Source organism: Sphaeramia orbicularis, chromosome 12 (assembly GCF_902148855.1).
Source record: "Sphaeramia orbicularis chromosome 12, fSphaOr1.1, whole genome shotgun sequence".
Taxonomy (NCBI): domain Eukaryota; kingdom Metazoa; phylum Chordata; class Actinopteri; order Kurtiformes; family Apogonidae; genus Sphaeramia; species Sphaeramia orbicularis.
In genome coordinates, this window is record NC_043968.1 from 2,334,396 (window position 1) to 2,358,222 (window position 23,827).

Here is a 23,827-nt window from a genome sequence, read left to right on the forward strand (position 1 = left end):
AAAATTAATGTAATCCATAAAGACTTTATTTTTTGTATGGTTTCATTTAAATAACAGTAAGCATACGGAGTATTTTGTGCATTTAGTCTCTAGCCGCATGCTGTTTTAATATTATTCCCTATTATTTCAATTTCATTTAAATGTTATTTTGTTTTTTGTCTTATTTTCCTTTATTTTGTTTTATTTTGTTTCACTGCATGTTCGAAATAAATAAATTAATTAAATTAATTTAATAACGCATTTAGTTTACGCCTTTCGCCCCAAACGCATTCCCTTCCGGCCACCGTACACGGACGTCTCGTTCCACTTCTCGCGATAAATTGAGAAGGCGAGAAAAAAATAAGTGTAGAGAAGCTAACGCCTGTTTAGCATGATGTACTGACAGTTTCGCAGGCTGTTTGATGGAGGACAACACGTCTGGCTGATTTTAGGGTGAGTTATGAAATGTCAGACTAAACCACACACATGTACATGTTTATTTGAGCTGTACGTTGATGATTAAGGGGCCTGTGCAGCTCAAGATTGTCGCCGGTTAGCTGCTGGGTCGGCTAGTTATCGATGTGATTGTAGCTGAAATGGACCTTAAACGTTCTTATTATTGTTGTTAGCCGCTGTTTTTTAATAGTCATCGGTCTGTATACTGTGGGGAAAAGTCAAGTTTATCAGTCTAAACAGTGTGGTGGCAGCAAAGAAAACTGACAGGTATGTGTAACAGGGGTATAAAGATCCTCAGTGCCTAGTTTTAATGTAATGAGATGTGATTGAGGCCCAGTCTTTGCTAAAGAGTCAGTGAGTAAGTGTTTTTCCAAGTTTTTTTTTTTTTTTTCAATTCTGTCATCACTATTTTATCTCATCTGAAAAGTGTATTTCTAAGCGTAGCATTAACATGTGCAATCCCAAAATTAATCTGATCCTTGGGTGTCAGGCAACAACTATTCGTGCTGCTACAAAAAGGACAGAGTTGACTGTTTTTTCTCCAAAGTTTTATATTATTGAATTTTTTAGAGCTGCAACCGATTAATCGACTCAAAGTGATCCAAAAAAATCCTTCAACCACAATTCTCCTGAATCAAAGCTTTGTTTCCTTCATTTCTCTGCTGTTAAACATTGGTTCCACTGTTGTGTTTCACACGGACGCTTATTGTGACGCACAAAGAAGCTTCAATTCAGGAAAACTGCAATAGAATATTTCCCTTCAATCAATTCGAGACGATTAATCGAATCAGGAATTTTTGCATTGGCTTCAAGCACTTAATCGATTAATCGGTTGCAGCTCTAGAATTTTTATCTTGTAACAATCATAACTGTACAATTGAATCTATATAAAATATAACAATGTAGTTATGTATCCCCACTCTAACAGAGTCCCAACCCTGATGTAAAACCTGCTCTACAGATAAACTCAGGGTTCGTATGGGTGCTTGAAACCCTTGAAAATGCTTGAATTTCAATGTTGTGTTTTCAAGGTCTGAAAAGTGCTTGAATTATAACTCTGTGATGTGATTTATTTATTTATTTTTTATATTAACTCTACCAGGTTAGATGGCAGGCCAAAGCGACTTACAGAGAGGTGATGCATTTAGAAATATAGAACTTTATGTCGAAAAATAAAACTTTGTCAAAATCAAAGTTACCAGGTGTTCCCAGGTCAGTTCAGGTACATTTTCATCTTAATCTTTGTCTCGGTGTGTCTGAAGTGGCTTTTTTTTTTTAATGTGTTAGAGCCATTTTTTGTGCTTCAGTTAAAAACTCAGATTTATATTTATGTTTGATTTCTTATTAATAATTTATGTACATTATATGAATATCAAGTAATAATAGCATAAGTCTTGACATCATTGTGTGATGCAGTCCTGTTGGCTGCTAAGATCATAAAACTTAAAGAAAGAAAAGTGTAACTGGAAGCCTGGAGCCCAGGAGCATCACAGTCTTTTGACTGTCATGTAATTTAGAAATTCATCTTTTGTTTGTATCAATCTAAGTTTTAAATAAAGACCACAAAAGAAAAGTTGGATTCCAGACCCTTTGTTTACTGATACGTGTCGCGTACAGAAGAACTCTGAGGTTCACGGCTAGTGAGTTATACACCGCACTCGCATTATGAATAAAACTTTGTGTTCTCTTTTCATTTATAAACTTGTTGCTACAGTGAAACAACATTTTAGATGTTTATAGCATAATACAATGAACATTATAGTGATAAAAAGTGAAAAATAACCCTGAGTATATGTATTCCTGTAGATGTGTATTTTTTCCCAGTGATGAGGTGCTATGCTGGAAAAATTACAAAAATTACCCTTAAAAGTGCTTGAATTTGACCTTGAAAAATGTTGGAACCCTGTGAACTGTTCCTGAGTAATGTTGTGTTTTCTTTGCACAGAAGGAAAGGCGTCCACAAACCTGGGCCTGCACTTCCTCCATCAGCCTCTTCAGGGCGGATATGAAGATGTAGCCAAGAGTGACGTGGTTCATCTGGTACCTGGCTGTCCCCGCCCACAACTCCTCACCTCCGTCCAAAACCTGGAGATCTTCCCCCCCTAACCAGGGCACAGTGTGAGAGGCTCCGCCCCCTGGTTCGGCCATGCTGTTCTCTCTGAGGGAGCTGGTGCAGTGGCTGGGCTTCGCCACCTTCGAACTCTTCCTCCACCTCCTGGCCCTGCTGGTCTTCAGCATGCTGGTGGCGCTACGAGCCGACATGTTCACGCCGTCGTTAAACTGGTGGCTGGTGTTCGTGCCGCTGTTTGCCGCGGACGGCCTCAGCACCTACTTTACGGCCATCGTCTCCATCCGCCTTTACCAGGAGAACGAGAAGCGCCTGGCGGTGCTGAGGCTCCTGTGGGTGCTGACGGTGCTCAGCCTGAAGCTGGTGTGCGAGGTGCTGCTGTGCCAGAAACTGGCCGAGCAGGAACAAGCCAGAGACCTGTGGTTCGGCCTCATTGTGTCGCCGCTGTTCATCCTGCTGCAGCTGCTGATGATACGAGCGTGTCGGGTCAACTGACGGCCTCGCCTCGCCGACGAATCACCCACGAGCAGAGAGCAATCTTCATCTGCCATTAGAGATTTAAAGCATAACCCTCCCTCCATGTTCAAGCACACTGATGTCCCCCTTGAATTCAGAATGTGACAGTGTTCCCAGTTACACACGATCATCGTAACGGTATTTTCCATTTAGATCTCCTGAATCTGAGTTGTCATCTGAAGGGATCATTTTCTGATTAAAACATGAAGCATGTGCTGGTATTATTTGAGCTTTAGGAGCATTCTGTGGTCATATATACAGAGCATTCACAATGTGTCTGAGGTCAGACTGTACTGTCTTTTTCATCTATTTACAGTTAAAAAAAAACAAATAACCAACAGATTCTCAGTTTGGAATAGAGGTGGAAGGCCATAAGAGGCGCCCACGTTTCTGGTCAGAAGGAGAAACACCTGCTTTAACATCATCAGAGACACAAATATGCTGATAATTGTGTTACTACACTACTATACTGTACACTATGTACTCATGCAGGGTGTGAAGTCAGCTCCAGAGCCTTTACTGGAAACAGTTTCTGTTTTTTTTTTGTTTGTTTGTTTGTTTTTTGTTATAGTTGACATTAAATAATGTCAACTCCAAACTTTTCTCTTTGTTTTCGTGTAAAAAACAAACATTAAATTAGAAATGTGAAAACTATCCTACAAAAAAGATGTGAATAACCAGAAAAAAACTGACATTTCAAGTGCATCTTTAACTCTGTACGTCAGCTTATCATTTATACACGTACGTTACACACAGTGTTACACAAACATTTAGTAACAGGCAGAATATTGTTAAAATTGCACTTGATTTTCTTCAGACATTTCATGTTGTTCATATTTTATTGTTAAAGGATAGTTTGTAAATATTTTCACAATTTAATGTTTTGTTTTTTTTTCACATCACATTGGAGTTGCCATTATTTATTTCTAGTTTATTCAGTTATTATTGTCCTGGTCTGACCCACTTTAGATCATATTGGTCTGAATGTGGAACCTGAACTAGAATGAGTTCATCCCTGCTTTAAGTTCACACAAACACATGTACATGGACCACAACAGACGACTTAAGGCCTTAAGGTGGGATTGCCAAGGCAACTTTTTGGGCTTTAGTGAGTAAGGAGTTGCTGCAGCGTTGTTGCTTTTTTTTTTTTTTTTTTTCTCTAAAACACACCAAAGGGTCCAATCTGGCCCGTGGGATGAATTTGTGAAATCCAAAAATTACACTGAAGATCTTAACAATCAGTGGTGTCAAAATCATTTTAATTCAGGTTCCACATACAGACACATACAGTCCAATTAGATTTCAAGTGGGTCAGAACCAGTAAAATATTATCATAATAACCTATAATAATCACAAGCCCAATTTTGTCTTTGTTTTTTTGGTATAAAAAAATTCAATTACATGAAAATGTTGACATTACCAAACTATATGTTTACAAAAAACATGAATAACCTGAACAAATATGAACAAACGGAAATGTCTTAAGAAAAGTAAATGCAATTTGACTAATATTCTGCCTGTTACTAAATGTTTTGTGTGATTGTAATGCACATGTGTAAATGATAAACTGATAAAGCGAGGCAGAATATTGTGAAAATTGCACTTGTTTTTCTTAAGACAATTCAAGTTGTTCATGTTATTCAGATTTTTAAGAAAACTTTGTGGATGTAAACCTGATCATAGTAGAATTTTACTGTTTTTGTTATTATTTTCCTGGTCCGGCCCACTGCAGATCCAATTGGGCTGAATGTGGAACTGAACTAAAATGAGTTTGACACCCCTGCTCTAAAAGATGGCGTCGTTCACTCATTTGGGGGTTGGGTTTCTTCTCTCCCGTCTCACTTTGTTGCCTGTTTCTGGAAGTGTCGCTCCCACATTTTCCTCCCCCTTTACCCCAGGCTTTAACCTCCATCAGTTTAGGGTGTTTCATGTTCACCCTAACGTACAACTGAATGTGTTTGGTGTTGACACATCTACTCTGATTACTGCTGTTTATTTGTACACAGTGTAACACATCGGATCTGTTTTTGTGGAAGCATCGCATGTATTTAAAGCCTCCTTTTACAGTAAATCCTGATGTGAAATTCTCTGTGATGTGTATATGTTGATTCTGGAAAGAAATCCACTAAATGTTTATTTATGTTGTTGTTTTCACGTCATGACATCCATACTGTCACCTGTATATATGTGTAAATAAAACATCAACATTTAAGTGATGACATTGTGAATAGAACACTTCTTATCAATCACTTTGGCTCACTTCTAGATAGGGATGTAACGATTACCGGTATAACGATAAACCATGGTAAAATTCCTGATGGTTAGCATTACCGTTTATACTCTAATTATCATGATAACCGTGTTTTATTACTGTACTTTAAAAGAGAGAGAGAGAGACCCTAAAACAACTCAACTTGATCTGGAAAATGGTCAAACAATGGCCATGAGGTGCCATCTTTAACGCACATTTATATGTTTGATGTTTACGTGTTAATATTTGAATGTTTCTGCAACAGAAAGTACATTGTGCCTAGTTTTTGATTTGATTTTTTTTTAGTTTTTTTGTTTGTTTTTTTCAAAATACAACTTGGTTAAATTATTTGAGTGTGTGTATCAGTACTTTTTGAACATTTTGAGCACATTTCAACAATACCGTGATAATAATGATGACCGTGATAATTCACAATAACCGTGATGTGAAATTTTCATATCGTTACATCCCTATTTCTAGACTAGGGGTGTTCGAAATATCGGTTCTGCAATATATCGTGATATTTCATTTCACGATACTGTATCAATATTAAAAAGTATTGTATCGATGTATTTTTAGGTGTTTATTCAAATACAGATATAGCGGAGGTTCATGTTTGTGTTTTTGGTTTTCTTTATTTATATTTTATTTATTATTATTTAACACTTTTATTAAATAATAGTTATTTGAAGCATCCTGAAAGCACTTTTTACTGTCTGAGAGGCAGGTGGTAGTTCCTTTGGAAACTAGGAGAATCAGTAAAATAAAAATGTGTTTAGTATTTGTACATATTTCTGGTGTAATTCAATTCTTCCAGGAAATCTTAAAAAAAAAAAAAGAAACCAAAAATTGCCTTTTTTAACAGTATCATGATATATCGTGTTGTGATTTGTATCGTATTGCTAGATTCTATCCTAGACATATTTTTAATAATCTTAATGCTTTATTTGCGTTTGTCATGAGCAGCTTTAATAGTAAAGTGTAAAAGTCACAACTCAGAAAAAATTAACTCATTCTTCATAACGTGTCTCAGAAATGTGAAGTGTTTTGTGAGTATGGCAGACTCCTTTAAAATGATGTTGACCTCAACTAAATTTGCACTAAACAAGAAAAAAAAGTTAAAATTGCACTTCAAAGACTGTCAGACTTTTCTGTTATTACTGAATTATTGTTTATTTAATTTATTGTTATCACCTGTTTTAAAGCAGAACTATATAACATTTAGCCGTTCTGGTTCTTCTTTGCTGTTTTTCTGGTCATTTTTCTCTATAGAGTGCCCCCCTACAGTTTCAGAGTACATATTCACCATCGTAAAACCCACCGTTGACCCTCCCCCTCTGACCATGTATATATATATATATATATATATATATATATATATATATATATATATATGTATGTATTTTTTTTTTTTTTTTTTTTTTTTTAAATTACGTGCATTTGTTTACAATGAAGCTGGCAACAAAAAGGTTAAAAAATAGTGATTGAATAACTACTGGAGCGGAGTGGGAAACTTTAGCTGGACATTTGTTTTCGCTTCATGGAGGAGGTTGTGGAACCGGCGCTGGGGGGGGGGGGCATGTGGACAGGAACCTTCTTTGATGTACATAAACCAATATATGACAACCAGGAGCGCACACAAAGTCCTCTTTTAATTAGGGCGGTCTCCAAGACTTCACTCCTGTTGTCATTTGTGCAGGAAATCTAACGCCCCGTTTCCACTGCGTGGTATCGGCTCGACTCGGCCTTTTTGTGTTTCCATTATGAAAAAGGACCTGGAATCTGGTACCTGGTACTAGTTTTTTTGGTATCACCTCCGCCGAAGTTCCAGGACCGGGGACCAGATACTAAAACATGACGTGTAAACACTGCAGACCTCTGATTGGTCAGACAGTTTTCTCTGTGACCCCACTGTTTTACAAAAACAGATGTGGAAGTGGACAGTAATATAGCGGAAGGTTAATCCACATGATAACAGCCCAAAACTACACCATGGTCGGTCGAGGAGATTCAGTCTTTGGTGGCCGACGTAAAAATTCAGACAAGACAACACGCAACGAGCGAGTTTATCAGCACCTCTCTGAACAGATGACACGGAAGTAACACGTCGCATCGCTATGACGACCAGGTACCGTAAAGTCAGTAGTATACTGTAATGGAAACCATCTCCAGTATACTGAGTCGAGCCGAGCCGGTTCCATGTAGTGGAAACGTGGCATTAGTTGATCACCCATGACACACAAATCAATAGCACGCACATTTTTTTTTGTGCGAGGAAGCACATTAGCGCCCGTTATTTGCGATCTTAGTAAATCAGGCCCTATGACTGAACAATGAATGTAGGACAGGAAACTGTGGTCCACTCAAAGCACCAAAAATTCTGGTTCATGTTGGACCTGGTGAGATGGAACCTTGTCTGGATGTGGCTTTGGAGATCTTCCAGATTTACCCACAATTCAATTCTCAGTGAACCATGGATGGAGGTTTAGGATCACACCCAGGGAATCAAAGTCTCATTTTACACATTGTTAAATCCTCGGTACTACTTTGGTTCAGCTCTCCGTTTAAATAGGGTCCTGATCCTACATGGTTAAACCGGGGTCTTACCCTCACGTCCTAACCCGCAGAAATACTACTTAGCTGAAGTAATTTTGAAACGCTCGCCTGTCTTCTAACTACCTTTAATTCCAACCTCTGCCCCACTAACTCTGGTACCAGAACTGCCAGGAGAAACCCGCTCTGTGGTCAGTAACAACACCAGCCCAGCTGGTTCTGGCAGCTGTTTCACATGGATTTAGAGCACTTGTTACATGACAGGTAATAATTTAAAGGCCAGGAATGGAAGGCCCTAGGGACACACAAATGGTAGGTGGACTAAGGCTAAGACACCTTTAGGACCTTTAGATGTTATGCACACAACAACCTAACGTTTTACGTTCACCAACATAAGGTACCATATTGGGAATAATTCAAGGAGAATTTAGAATTTACTTTTTATAAATTTATTGTTGGCAATTTTAGCAAAGTAAAGCATATACATAAATCATCAATCAATTCATCAATAATAAAATCATTAACTGAACTTCTAATTTATAAATCAATATCCAGATCATTAAACTTAACTGTCTTCTATTTTCCTTACTTCACTGCAACCCAGTTGTTATCCCTCGACCCACAGTTCAGTCCTTTGAGTCCTTTTGAAAATGTCCCAATTGTTGCCCTGCTCGATGTCCTCAAGGGGAGAAATAAGAAAGAATTTGTGTTTCCGAATTTATGAAAAAATTGAAAAAGTTCAAATTCAGGCAAAGTAAAATTAATACAATTTAGAAGTCGACCTCAGCAGTTCGGCCGAAACTGCTCAAATCTTGAAATGCCGGATAGAAGGAAAAAGAATTAAGAAATATAAAAATCTTCTTCTTTTCCAGTTTCAGACCAAAGCAGGGAAAAACCCAACAAACTCTGGTAAACAGCTTATTCGTTGGCAAATGTCCCCGTGGAGTTGTCTCTAAAGTCTTTTTGGTCCGTTGTCTCTCAGATGAGATAGGTCTTTGTCTTCAGATCCCGATTCATCGATGCAAAGTTACTCTATCTGATGAAACCTCCAGCATTCTTTGAGAAGTAAGATTAACAACTTAGAAGCCAATCTGCCACACTCTTTCCTGGTCCTAAAAGAGCATAAGTCTAAGTCTAATCTCTACGTATAACACGTAGGGCACCCTTTCCTTCGGAGCGTCTCGTACTTCTGACATGCTATAATAGCAATTCTAGTTTTTAACAGAGCTTTAGACATCCTTGGGCTACACCCAGTTGACTTCATTGATAGATGAGTCATGTCCAGATGTCTCCGTTGGAACTTCCCTTTCTCTCCAGTTTTGACCAGTTTCGGGTGCGGCAGATAGCCGGTGGTTTTTCCTCACTTCTCTTAATTTGCAATAGTCACTGACTGTGTTCGTGCAAAACCTGTCCTGACATGCCCCTTCTCTACTTTAACATGTCTCAACACATCCTTGCATACAAATGAATCAACATTCATCTACACATTGTTTTTACCTTAATCATACTTATTGATTACAATACATATATCTAATTCAGCTTAATAAATCAACTTAATCATCATGTTAGTATTACATATCACAGTTTTTACCCTGGATAATATGTTCCCCCTCGGTGCCCACTGACCTGAGGAGCCCTGACCTCGACCTAACGTGACACACATAAAAAGTCATATTTCAGGATAAATGTTGTTCTACTGTTTTAATAAAAGCATCAATACATAAAGCGAAGAACCTGGACTACTCTGAGTAAAAAAGTGTTTTCAAAAACAAATCAGAATATTATATGAAGGAAGTCATATTTACATGTGTCTAAACCAGGGTCTCAAACACGTGGCCCGGGGGCTAAATGCGTCCCACCAAAGGTTCCAATGTAGCCTGTGCAATGAATTTGCAAAGTGCTAAAATTCCACAGTCAAGGCTGTGGAAACTCATTACAGTTCAGGTTCCACATATCAAGTAAAATAATAGCACTAACAACTACCAAAAATAATGATGCACTTTTCTTCTCAGTTTGATGTGGAAAAAAAATTACATTATGCTGATAAAATCATGACAACTTCAATGTTTGTCTTTGTTTTAGTGCAAAAAATAACATTAAATTATGAAAATATTTTCATTTGCAAACTATTCCGTAACAATAAAATGTGAATACCTGAACAAATGAACAACCTGAAATGTCTAAAGAAAATTCAGCACAAGTTACCTAATTTTCTACCTGTTCCTCAGGTGTTTAGTGTCTTGTAGACTCCGATCCATAAGCAACATGTAGAAATGCATAAGTTGAGGCAGAATATTGTACAAAATTGCACTGATTTTTCCTATGAAGTTTCAGTTTTTTCAGTTTATTCACATCTTTTTGTGTTTGGATAGTTCATAAAAGTAAGTATTTTAAGAATTTAATCTGGGTTTTTGCACTAAAACAAAAAAAAAAAAAAATTGGAGTTGTTCATTATTTATAGGTTATTGTTGTTGTTCTTTTACTGGTCTGGCCCACTGGAGATCAAATCGGGCTGAATGTGGAACCTGAAAGAACATGAGTTTGAGAACCCTGGTATAAACTCTGTGAACAGAAGCTGAGACGCTGATCGATCATGAAGCATCAGAACGACTGAAGGCGTTTATTGGTTCAGCTGTGAAACTGTGATCCGATCCAAATATCAGCTGGACTCACACTGAACAACTGGAACTCTACAAATGGGATGTTTCTTCCACAACTCTCATCGTGTTTGTCTCCGCCTTCATTCGGATCCGCTTTCACGGAGACCTGGAAAAAACATGGCAGCACACATGTCCAGTTCAGACTTCTGTGTGTGACTAAATCTGAAGTCCAGTGGATCCACTGAGGACAGATGTGACGTACCTTATAGAAGAAAGAAGAGGCAAGATCAAATATGAGCGAGAGCCGGGACGAGGACCACCACCCTGATGATCAAATTTGTCACAGAGTCTGAAAACACGATAGAACAACCTTTAAAAACAACGCCCATGGCACATGTGTCTGAAGACTACGAAGAAATACCAAAGGATTGGATTGGATTGGATGGATGGATGGATGGATGGATGGATGGATGGATGGATGGAAAGGAAGGAAGGAAGGAAGGAAGGAAGGAAGGAAGGACGGATGGACGAAGAAATACCAAAGGATTGGATTCGACTGGATTAGATTTGATGGATGGATGGATGGATGGATGGATGGATGGATGGATGGATGGATGGATGGATGGATGGATGGATGATGGATGGATGGAAGGAAGGAAGGAAGGAAGGAAGGACGAAGCAAATACCAAAGGATTGGATTGAATTGGATGGATGGATGGATGGAAAGGAAGGAAGGAAGGAAGGACGGACAGACGAAGAAATACCAAAGGATTGGATTGGATGGATGGATGGATGGAAGGATGGAAAGGAAGGAAGGAAGGAAGGACGGATAGATGAAGAAATACCAAAGGATGGATGGATGGATGGATGGATGGAAGGAAGGAAGGAAGGACGGACGGAAGGACGGACGAAGAAACCAAAGGATTGATTGGATTGGATGGGATGATGGGATGGAAGGAAGGACGAAGAAATACCAAAGGATTGGATTGGATTGGATGGATGGATGATGGATGGATGGAAAGGAAGGACGAAGAAATACCAAAGGATTGGATTGGATGGATGGATGGATGGATGGATGGATGATGATGGATGGATGGATGGATGGAAAGGAAGGAAGGAAGGAAGGATGGACAGACGAAGAAATACCAAAGGATTGGATTGGATGGATGGAAAGGAAGGAAGGAAGGACGGATAGATGAAGAAATACCAAAGGATTGGATTGGATGGATGGATGGATGGATGGAAGGAAGGAAGGAAGGAAGGACGGAAGGATGAAGAAATACCAAAGGATTGGATTGGATGGATGGATGGATGGATGGGATGATTGATGGATGGATGGAAAGGAAGGAAGGAAGGAAGGACGGATGACGAAGAAATACCAAAGGATTGGATTCAACTTGATTAGATTCGATGGATGGATGGATGGATGGATGATGGATGGAAGGAAGGAAGGAAGGAAGGACAGACGTGAAGGACGGACGAAGAAATACAAAGGATTGGATTGGATTGGATTGGATTTGGATGGATGGATGGATGGATGGATGGATGGCATGGATGGATGGAAGGAAGGAGGAAGGCAGGACGAAGAAATACCAAAGGATTGGATTGGATGAATGGATGGATGGAAGGGAGGAAGGAAGGAAGGAGGACAGACAAAGAAATACCAAGGATTGGATTGGATGGATGGATGGATGGATGGATAGATGGAGGACGGATGGATGGATGGATGGAAAGGAAGGAAGAAGGAAGGAAGGACGGATAGACAAAGAAATACCAAAGGATGGATTGGATGGATGGATGGAACAGGAAGGAAGGAAGGAAGGACGGATTGGATGAAGAAATACCAAAGGATTGGATTGGATGGATGGATGGATGGATGGATGATGGATGGATGGATGGAAGGAAGGAAGGAAGGACGGAAGGATGAAGAAATACCAAAGGATTGGATGGATGGATGGATGGATGGATGGATGGATGGATGGATGGATGGATGGATGGATGGATGGAAGGAAGGAAGGAAGGAAGGATGGACGAAGAAATACCAAAGGATTGGATTCAACTGGATTAGATTCGATGGATGGATGGATGGATGGATGGATGGATGGATGGATGGATGGATGGATGGATGGATGGATGGATGGAAGGAAGGAAGGAAGGAAGGACGGAAGGACGGACGAAGAAATACCAAAGGATTGGATTGGATTGGATTGGATGGATGGATGGATGGATGGAATGGAAGGAAGGAAGGAAGGACGAAGAAATACCAAAGGATTGGATTGGATGAATGGATGGATGGATGGATAGATGGATGGAAAGGAAGGAAGGAAGGAGAGGAAGGAACGGATAGACAAAGAAATACCAAAGGATTGGAGTGGATGGATGGATGGATGGAATAGGAAGAAGGAAGGACGGAAGGATGAAGAAATACCAAAGGATTGGATTGGATTCGACTGGATTAGATTTGATGGATGGAAGGAAGGAAGGACGGAAAGGACGGAAGGACGGAGGAAGGACAAGTTCCCAAAGAAGGAAGACCAGAGCAAAGGGGAGGACTCCAGAGGCAGAACACTCTCGTCCACCACTGGAACGACTTTCACTAGAACTCTATCAGAGAGGATCAAACCAGCAGCAGAGGACCAGCTCCATGACAACCAGGCTGGATTTGACCAGAACAGGTCAGGTGTTGATCACAGAGCACCCAGCGGATCGTGGTGGAACCGTCTGTAGAGTGGACCTGCCTGGATTAGTCCACTTCAACCACAGTCAAAAAGCATTTGATAACAGAAACCTGTCCAACACTGGAAACTCAGGAGACACCACGGAATACCAGAGAAACTAGTCAGCGTTGTGAAGGCCATGGACCAGGAACCAACTGCACAGAAAGGACAACTGTCCCAACCTGTCCACGTACAGACAGGAGGACGACAAGAATTCTTTTCATCCTGGCAGTTGATTGGATCATGAAGGAACCGACCAAAGGAAGACAACGTGGACTCCAGTGGACACTGGTAACAACTGGACGACCTAGACCAGGGCTGTCAGACTCATTTTAGTTCAGTTCCATATTTAGCCCAGTTGGATCTCAAGTGGGCCAGACCAGTAAAATAATGACTTAATAACCTATAAATAACGACAAATCCAAGTTTTTCTTTTTGTTTTAGTACAAAAAACCCAATTAAATTATGAAAATATTTACATTTTACACAAAAGATGTGAATAACCTGAAAAAACAGAAATTTCATTAGAAAAATTAGTGCAATTTGAACAATATTAAGCCTCGACTTATTATTTATACATGTACATTACACACAATGTTTCAAAAAAAAAATTGGTAACAGGCAGAATATTGTTCAAATTTTGGAGTTTGGAACTAAAATTTGAACAATTTCTACAATATTCCATCTCTTATTATTATATGAACACAACTCCAGATCACAGTGGATCCATAAATGCACCAAACATTTAGGAACAGGCAGAATATTGTTCAAATTGCACATTTCCTGTTATGCCTCTTTGTTTTTACGTATGTATTTATTTGCATTTTATTGTGAAAGAAATAGTTTGTAAATGTAAATATTTTCACAGCGTAATCTTATTTTTTTTCACTTAAATTTTTTCCACATAATTTTTCACATAGAAAATGTGTCTTTGTCATTATTTCTGGGTTATTGTGTTGTTATTTTGACTGTAGGTCACATTGGTTGGATGTGGAACCTGAACCAAAAGGATTTGGACAACCTGGACTGTTCAGGTTCATTTTTGCACTTTCATCCTGCTGGCCGGAATGGATCCTTTGGCGGGCCCAGATTTGGACCCCGGGCTGCATGTTTGACACCTGTGACCTAGACTTTGTGGACGGTCTGGGCCGACTGTCTCCTACACATGTAGATGCACCTTTAACAGTGGACACTAACTGGGCTTCACATTCAACTGGATGGACTGGGTTTAAACCTGGGTTTAAACTCAGCTGTGGTTTAAACTGAGCTCAGATTAAAGGAGTGTTTGTTGGTTCAGCCCAGTCTCTGGACAGGTTCATCTGGACCGGCTTTACCTGATCTCAGTTCTACCATCGTGGTTCTGCTCACACGTGTTCACTCTGCTCAAAGGGAACATGGTCATGTGACTGTTACTGATGCATTGTGGGTTGTTTGTGTGTGTTGTCCTGGTCTTACCTCCGACAGTGAGATAGAGGGCGGGGCTCTGGGAACGACGAGAAGCTGTGGTTATAAACGTCTACGTGATAAACACATGTGTAGTTCCCGTCGGTGGGCGTGGCCCATGGCAGACAACAGGAAGTGGGCGGAGTGATTGACAGCCGGCAGGGTGAGGTTCAGGGGCTTCTTGGTGTTGGAGATCAGCTGGAAGGAGCCTCCTGGGTACTGTGGTCGGACGGAGCACGTGATGGTGAGGTCTGGAGCCCACCAGCACCCGGAACCCCTGCTGGTAGACCTCAAAGACCCCGTCAGACAGGGAGATGTTGGGCTGAGGCAGCAGATCTGTCCACACACAGAGACATGATTGGACCAAGCAGCACACATGAGCACAAACAAGCAGTCAGAGATCCATCCTCCTCAGAGACACAGATGGATCTGATCCACAGGAGTTTGGGATTGGGATGAACACTGACCAATGAAAACATGAGGAATGGGTCATTTGGGCACAGCTGACATTCAAAGGCATTATGGGTAAAAAAGGACACACATGTGGTGCGTTTTGCAGTCTCACATGTCAACATTTGGTCCTTTTGTCCCGAAATGAGACTAATGTGAAATCTGTTTGTGTTTTCAGCCTCATCTGGTCCAAATGAAGACGTTCATTTGGGATCTGGACGTTCACAAAGGTCAAAGGTCAATATATGACACATTTGACAGAAAAAACAATGAACTGAGACAAAATAATCAACTGATGAAATGAAAAGATTCATTAGATGTAACTTTAAAACGGCAGAGTCAGAACCATCTGGTCACTGAGAATTCAGTGAAGACACAGTTTGTGTCCATTTGTACCTGAACACACCACGTCCACAGCAGAGCGACTGGAGGAACCATCTAGTCCAACACAGTTCTCGGGTCCAGATGTCAGCTTACACAAAGACCTGAGACCACCCACACAGGTCTGTCTGGAGAACCATATTTCTGTTGACTGACACAGCTGATCCACAGTCCAGATGTTGACACACAGCAGATCCAGACTTCAGGTCCCAGTCTTTATAGTCATCTCCTGTTGGTCTCCAGTGTCCCTGGTGTTGGATCTCCAAAGTACCAGCACAGCGGCTCGGCTGTCCCACCAACCTGACACCAACGTGGACCTGAGCAGAGACACAAAGACATGAGTCAAAGAACACACTGTCGTATGAAAGCCACGCCCCCTTGGTACCTGTAACAGGTGAGTCCAGCAGCTGTTCCATTTGAGCAGGTCTTCCCAGCTGAGCTGGACCTTCTACAGTCCAGGACAGTCAGACTCATTTCCTTCACACTGGAGTTCACTGGTCCAGACTGGAGCCTCCCCTCTCCATAGAGCCCCCCCTGGAGGAGCCCAGGAGCCCCACAGCCCAGCTCCCTACAGACCACCTGGGTATCATTAAGGTCCAAATCCTCTTCACACACTGAGGACCAGGACTGGTTTGGACCGGACCTCCAGTCTGCCTGAACACCGAATGGAACCATGGACCAGTCTGACAGAGTCTGTGGACCCACAACAACACACACACATGTTAAAGACACAAAAGCCCCCTGGACAGACGGCAGTGTGAGGGTGGACCACTGAACCCTTTCAACCCTCAGCCCAAAATGGACCGCCTGCACTTTTTTTAGTATTTTTGACGGGAAAAAGGACAGAAAATATGCTGTGAGTTCATCCTTTTGCCCATATTTCCACAACACTTAGAACATTCAAAACCTAGTCATTTCCAATTTAATAATAATAATAATAATAATGATAATAATAATAATAATAGTAATAATAATGGGTTAGATTTTTATAGTGCTTTTTGGACACTCAGAGTGCTTTACAATTTCCTGCATGTTCTAATTCTGCTAAAACGGCTTCTTCTCCAGCTTCTAGTTCATGTCTGAGTAATGACCCAATAAAACCAATAAAACCTGGAAAGCACAAGGTCTTCAACGCTGAAACAGTTCCATCTGTCCAAACTGCATATGCACAGGGTGTGTCAGCGATGACACGTCAGGTTTGAAAGACTGAACAACACATCTGTTCATTTGGAAGAACAGAGTACAATATATAACAGAACAGTTCTATACAGTCTATTGTCACAGTGATAAATACTGTAATTATGAGAGACAAATACTGGTTGGTTACTCAAAGAGATGATTAGAAGGATCAAATATGCAGTAATTCTGAATACTAATACTACTGATAATGCCTTCATGTTCAAATGTTCTTCCACGTTCCCTGTGCAGAACCATGTCTGTGCACACCTGTTCTCACATTCATCTGCAGAAGGTTTTCAGTTCTCAGCAGAAAATCTGAATTTATGGGCCCGACTGACCACAGAACATTTGGAAATATGACGGATGATGGACAGTGGACTTTTACAGAAGCAGGAAACACATATTATCTGAAAAGAAACTGATAACAGGTCCATTTGGATTTGAACAGATGCTTTTTTTCCAGAAATGTGGACAAAAAGTCAGTTGAACATGAACTAAACCATTGAACTTTGGAGGAAACACCATGTTAAAATCAAAGATTAAAGCTGATCTGGACTCTGTCAAAGCCTCCTGTCAGTCATTAGTGACACAGGAACTAACTGGACTCATGGACCAGTTCAAGCAGAGCCACAACGTCCTCAAAGAAAACAGCAGAACACAGAACACACCAATAAAAGGCCCTTTAGTGTTGAATGTGGAGCTGAAGGACACAGTGAGTGTGTGCTGTTGTTGACCTGGATTCCAACAGAGGGCGCTGTCTACATTCAGACTGGACTCAAACAGGCCTCAGGTCCACTCTGTGGATCCTCAGTCACAGGTTAGAGTTAGTTGAACATCAGCGCTGGTGGACACACAGTCATTCTGAAGTCAGACTGAACATTCAATATGTGTGAGTGGGGTCTGTTCAAAGGCACACACACAATCCCAGTGGTCAGTGAATGCACCATAATGCAGTGGGTTTGATCAGTGACCTGTGCACTGGTTCATCTCAGACCACTGGAAACATGTGGCTCATGTCAAACATCTGCATTTAAGGACTTGGCTTAGTGTCAGTGATCTTTCCATGGTGTCCTCAGAGTCCAGCAGACCCACATAGAGCTGGAAAAAGAGCACATGGACCAACACAAAGTCCAGTTCAGACTAATGGACTCAGTCCTTCTGAGCTGTTCAACAGCCTGTTGGAAAGCAGAGTCATGTGACCACGTTCATGGACTGGAACTGAATTAAGCTGCATGTGTTTGATGGTTCAGTCCAACTGTCCAATGTGTGGACCTGGTCTGACTGGGTTTGGTTTGACCCAGCTCAGATAAAACACACCTGAATGGACTCATGGAAGAACTAGGACAGAACCAGGACCATCATCAGTAGACTTACCTGAACAGGTGAGGTTCAGGGGGGAGACACTGGAGTCAGACAATGGTCTCACACAGTCCGTCAGTGTAGATATAGAGAGAAGACAGTAGGAGCTGATGGACCACACAGGACCAGATGGACCAGATGGACCAGATCCTCTCACAGAAACAGCAGATCCACAGTCCAGTCGACGACATATGACATCTGCTGTCTTCAGGGTCCAGGGGTCAGAGGAATAATAAAATCCCACGGGTCTCCATTCTCCATGATGCTTCATCTGTACTTCACCGTTGCAGCGACTGGCTCCTCCCACCAGTCTGACATCATCAGGATCTGATCAAATACAAATGACAGATACATGAGCTCAAAGTGAGTGAACTGATGTCAGCTGGTGTCAGTCAAAGCTCCGCCCACCTGTGCAGGTAAGGTTCACAGCTGTTCCAGATGAGCAGGTCTGTGCCCCTGAGCTTCCACAGTCCAGCAGAGCAGACTCATGGCCTTCACAGGTGAACGTCTGCACCACAGGAGCCTCCGCTGCTCCAGAGAGCGCCCCCTGGAGGAGCCCAGGAGCCCCACAGCCCAGCTGCCTACAGACCACCTGGGCACCATGAAGGTCCAAGTGTCCTTCACACACTGAGGACCAGGACCTGGACTGGTTAGACCGGACCTCCAGTCTGCCTGAACACACACTGGACCCATGGACCAGTCTGACAGAGTCTGTGGACACAGATGGAAGAAGACTGGAATAAGACTAGAGTCTGAAGTGGACTCTAAGGGACTTGTAGTGGACTGGAGGAGACCAGGGTCTGGGGCTTGGACTATATAGTGGATTTTACTGGACTGTAGTGGACTCATATTCATATGGGTTTGGTTTGGATTCTTCTGTGTGACATGATGTTCAATCAGCTGTTTGTTTGTGGACATGATATTATTGATTGTATTGATCAGTTTGTGTGAGTTCACATTAAATGTGAGTTGAAGTCTCGGACCGACCAGGATCTGAGGGTCCACAGAGTCTGGAGCCCACAGTGACAGTGGAAGGGTTAGGGTTCAGTGTTCATGCTCTTACCTGAACAATTCAGCTCCAGGATTGAAACGAGAGATGAATAAGATCTAAAACAGTCCCTCAGTGCAGATTCATCACATTCTGAACTGATCCACCAATTATCTATGCGTGAACCAGTGTCTCTGCATGTCACTGAAACTACAGATCCACAGTCCAGTTCTGCACAAACTCTGTTTCCTAACTTCCTGTACCAGTATCTCCCATCCACTGGTTTCCAGTTTCCATCCTGTCGTTTCATCTCCAGGTCACCATGACAACGACTGGCTCCTCCCACCAACCTGAAGTGGACAGACTCTGTAGAAATAAGACAGACCAGTCAGAGTCCAGTCCAGAACCACAACACCCCATCTGGACCACATGGACTGGATTATTGAGCACATATGGTTTCCATGTGAACAGTGTTTTCAGTCCCACTGACAGATTTTGTGTCCAAACAGACTCAGTTCATCCCTCATTCATTCAGTCAGTGAATTGAATGGCTCAGTCTGCTCCTGTTTGTCAGTGTTTCCTTCACTTGTGGATCTTTAACCCTTTCATGCATGAATTACAAGAACCTTAGTAAAGATTTTTTTCTTGAGTGTTTTTATTCCTTCTTACACTATGAAAAAACAAACAAACAATACGATTAGTTGTTTTTTTTTTTATGGAGTTACAAAAATGTCCATGCACTTAATTTTTGAAGTAAAGAAACACGTGTTTAAAACCCAATATCAGAAAGTACGGAAGAGGATTAGGGCCACTGGAAAAAAATATAATAAAGTAGGTCCAATATATATTTCTTATTTTTGTTATGAGAAAAAAAAGTCAGAATTCTGAGAAAAAAGTCAAAATTCTGAGTTTAAAGTCAGACTTCTGCATTAAAGTCCAGTGGTCCTAATCCTGTTCCGTAAGAAAGTAATATGAAAACACTGAAATAAAAACATTTTTAATGCTGCAAATCTGATGTTTTCTCACATTTGAACTTATTCCAGTCCTAGTTATTACTCACACCATGGAAATAACATGCAAAAAAAAAAAAAAAAACACCTTTGTATCTAACAAATAACAGGTGATTTCCACTCAAACATGTTAGAGCAGATCAGGTTTATGAAGAACAGCAAAGTGACAGTAATGGTCTGAATGTCAGTGAATGGGATGGAGCGTAAACAGCCACTGTGTCGGCTGATGTGGAACTAAACCAACAAAACCCATGAACATACAAGAGAACAGCTGGAGAAGAACTGTCCACTGGAGTGACCGCTGTGCATGAAAGGGTTAAAGCCAACACTTGTCCAAATGTCAGGAACAGGAGCTGAGCGTGCTCAGTGGAGCTTCTGTAACCCATCCTTCCTGAATCCTCTGCATTGGCTCCAGTTTGTTCAGATGAAACCACCTGAACCAGGATGTTCAGCTTCAGCCCAGTTCACATCCCTCCTTTGTGCATTTCTTACCTGTTGAAGTGCTGTTGTTTCCAGACAGAAGCCCTGCAGCAAAAACACAAAGGACAGCCATGAAAACAGGACAATATTCTGATGAGAAATCCAACATGTCCACATTAGGAACCAGGACCAAGGACAGCCATGTCTATCTATCTATCTATCTATCTATCTATCTATCTATCTATCTATCTATCTATCTATCTATCTATCTATCTATCTATCTATCTATCTATGAGTTTCACAGCTTTATACAAAAAAATAAATAAATGCTGTCCACCGCAAAGGACATTCCATAATTTAAAAAAAAAAATACATCTGAAAAAATTGTTGCATCACGATGTTTCCAATATAGACAATTATTTAATTAAAAAAAGCCAAAACGTATATATTACTGGGTCTCTATTATTAAAAATTCAAAATGCATTTCAATTACGGATGTCCCGATCCAATCTAAAGATCTGTATCTGCTGCTGATCTGGCAAACATACAGCCCGCGGACCAAAACCGGCCGGCCAAAGGTTCTATTTTGGCCCCCAGTATGAATTTGGAAAGTGCAAAAATTATACTAAAGTTATTAAGAGTCAAAGGTGTCATATTTGTTTTAGTTCAGGTTCCACATTCTGTGATCTCAAGTAAAATAATACCATAATAATCTATAAATAATGACTCCAGATTTAAATGAAAATTTCATTGTAAAAAGTATCAGTATCAGATCAGTATTGGCAAAACTAATCATATAACTAGAAGCACTCGGAGAGCGCAGACCTCTGCCAAGGCTAATTAGTGCCCCCCCCCGTGGGCCCCCCCACGCCAAGGAGGTTATGTTTTTGCCAGGGTTTGTTTGTTTGTCTGTTTGTTTGTTTGTCTGTCCGTTAGTGTCCAACATAACTCAAAAAGTTATGGACAGATTTTAATGAAATTTTCTGGTCTGCGCCCCCCCCGTGAGCCCCCCCCACCCCTGATCACCACCAAAATTTAATCATTTCTTCTTTATCCCATTTCCAACAAACCCTGAAAATTTCATCAAAATCTGTCCATAACTTTTTGAGTTATGTTGCACACTAACGGACAGACAAACAAACAAACAGACAGACAGACAAACAAACCCTGGCAAAAACATAACCTCCTTGGCGGAGGTAAAAATCGGATCAGAAGTAAAAAATAAATCCAGATCAGGACATCGCTAATTTCAAATTTAGCCTAATTTTGAGTAATAAAATCAACCTAAAATAAATCTAGATACTTTTTTTCAAAATTCATGCATGAAAGGGTTAATGTTGTTTCAGTGTGTTCTAGACTGCATTGGTGTGGTTTGTGGTTGATAGTGGTGAACAGATGTCCAAAGCCCATGGAACAGAGACGGTTCCAGCTGCTGAACTGAAATGAGTTTGACCCCCTGGTCTAATGTGACAAACACATGAAACAGACTGGGTGACCAACAGCAGTCCCACTGTGTCCAGTGGAGACGCTGGAATGCATCAGTGTGTCCACAGTGTGGTGCATTCAAAGCCTGTCGTCCATCCAAGCACACACACACACACACACACACACTCTGTTTTGTGTCCCAGACTTCAGTCTCCTCCATCCTGTTCCTAACCTGGAATGTTCATGGACACAAACACCAGGATGTAGACGCTGTGCTCCATGTCCAGTCAGATGGTCTTCTGTTGTCCGGAGTCGTCCTCTTCACTGTCTCTGTCTTTGATCAGGACTCCGGTTCTATCCCTGCGTTTCTTATCTCCTCATCGATGCTTCCGCTGCTCAGTGTCACAGTCGACCTCAAACATTTCATCACATCAGACGTGTTCAGAGCTTCAACCGGAAAACTGTCCTGATGAATGTGACGCAGCTCCAACACAAAACCAGTCACTGACCACTTTAACCCTTTCATGCACACTGGTCACTCCAGTGGTCAGTTTCTTCTCCAGCTGTTCTCTTGTATGTTCATGGGTTTTGTTTTTTAGTTCCATATCAGCCAACACAGTGGACACTATGCACCATCCCATACACTGCATTTCAGACCATTACTGGAACTTTGCTGTTCTTGATAAAATAGTACAGTTCTTGATAATACAGTATAGTATTAGGTTTGAGTGTAAATCAGTTGCTAATTGATATTAGAATGTAATTAACAGTTTTCTCAATCAAAAGCTTTTTTTGCTTATTATCTCGATGAAGTGTGTAATAAATAATATTAGAGTATGTTAAAATGTGAGAAAACATCAGATTAGCTGTATAAAAAATGTTTTTATTTCATAGTTTTCGCGCTGTCACTTTCTGATGATGGTTTCTTTGCTTCAAATTTAAAAGCATGGTGTCCAGCAAGGGTGTTAGAAAATACTGATTCTGCAATATACTGTATATTTCATTTCACAATACTGTGTCAATATTAAAAAGTACTGAATTGATATTTTTAGGAACTTATTCAAATGCAGATATTGCAGAGGTTCTTATTTATTATTATTTAACACTTTTATTAAATAATGGTTATTTGAAGCATCCTAAAAGCACTTTTTACTGTCTGAGAGGGAGATGGTAGTTCCTTTGGAAACAAGGAGAATTAGAAAAATGTTGTGATATAGTATTAGATCCTGTTCTGATCAAATAAAAATGTGTTTAGTATTTGTACATATTTTTTGGTATAATTCAATTCTTCCAGGAAATAATCTTTAAAAAAAGAAAGAAAGAAACAAAAAATGGCCTTTTTAACAGTATCATGATATATCATGATATATCATATCATGATCCTAGTATTGTGATTTGTATTGTATCATCAGGGTCTTACCAATACACGGCCTAGTTTCCAGCTGAGTGGACATTTTTGTGGACTCCGTGAAAACTAGGATCATAAAAAAATTTCAATCACATTGTTTTTTTCATGCCTAAAGAGGACTAAAAACACTCAGGTGAAAAATCTCACCTAAGGTTCTCAATTAATGCATGAAAGGGTCAAAGTTAGTTCCAAAGGAATCACCAACAACAACAGCAGCTTTGAACTCTTCGTCGTCCAATCACAGTCCAGATCCACTAATGTGGAGTCTGTCAATGACAACCAACCTGTGTTCGACACCAGGGAAACTAATGAAACCAAGAATCACTGAGCAGTCACTGTAAACAAGCACCCCGGATCATGGGTGTCCTTAGACCTGGGCACTTCCGGGCTCAAGCCCCAGATGTTTGGGCAAAGAAGCTCTGGATCTCTGAGACACCGTTTTTATTTATTTATTTAAAAACAAACATATGAGTAAATGCATGTCCCCTCCATCACTGGGCGCCTGCAGCCCGTACGGTCTTGTGCTGGACTGACTGTGTACTAGAGGTGGAACAGGACAGAAAAGTTCAGTTTGGGTCCATTTTGGGTACAGGGGTCTTTGGTTTTGATACATTTTCCATGTTT

General features: G+C 40.8%; 1 protein-coding gene across 4 annotated transcripts; it reads left to right on the forward strand.

The window, feature by feature from the left end:
* The first annotated feature begins 314 nt into the window (after window positions 1-314).
* tmem203 (transmembrane protein 203) lies at window positions 315-9,088 on the forward strand. 4 transcript variants are annotated; one of them, XR_003936926.1, is made up of 3 exons: window positions 315-432; window positions 2,384-3,301; window positions 9,078-9,088. XR_003936926.1 is itself a non-coding variant. In XM_030150369.1 (2 exons), exon 2 carries the CDS (start codon window positions 2,582-2,584, stop codon window positions 2,996-2,998), a length of 417 nt encoding a protein of 138 aa, XP_030006229.1. In that variant the 5' UTR covers window positions 315-432; window positions 2,381-2,581; the 3' UTR covers window positions 2,999-3,336. The 4 variants fall into 4 exon arrangements, 3 of the variants coding, with proteins under 3 accessions (XP_030006229.1, XP_030006228.1, XP_030006230.1); XM_030150369.1 differs by lacking the exon at window positions 9,078-9,088 and having other exon boundaries at window positions 2,381-3,336; XM_030150368.1 differs by lacking the exon at window positions 9,078-9,088 and having other exon boundaries at window positions 2,384-3,336.
* Window positions 9,089-23,827: the final 14,739 nt, after the last annotated feature.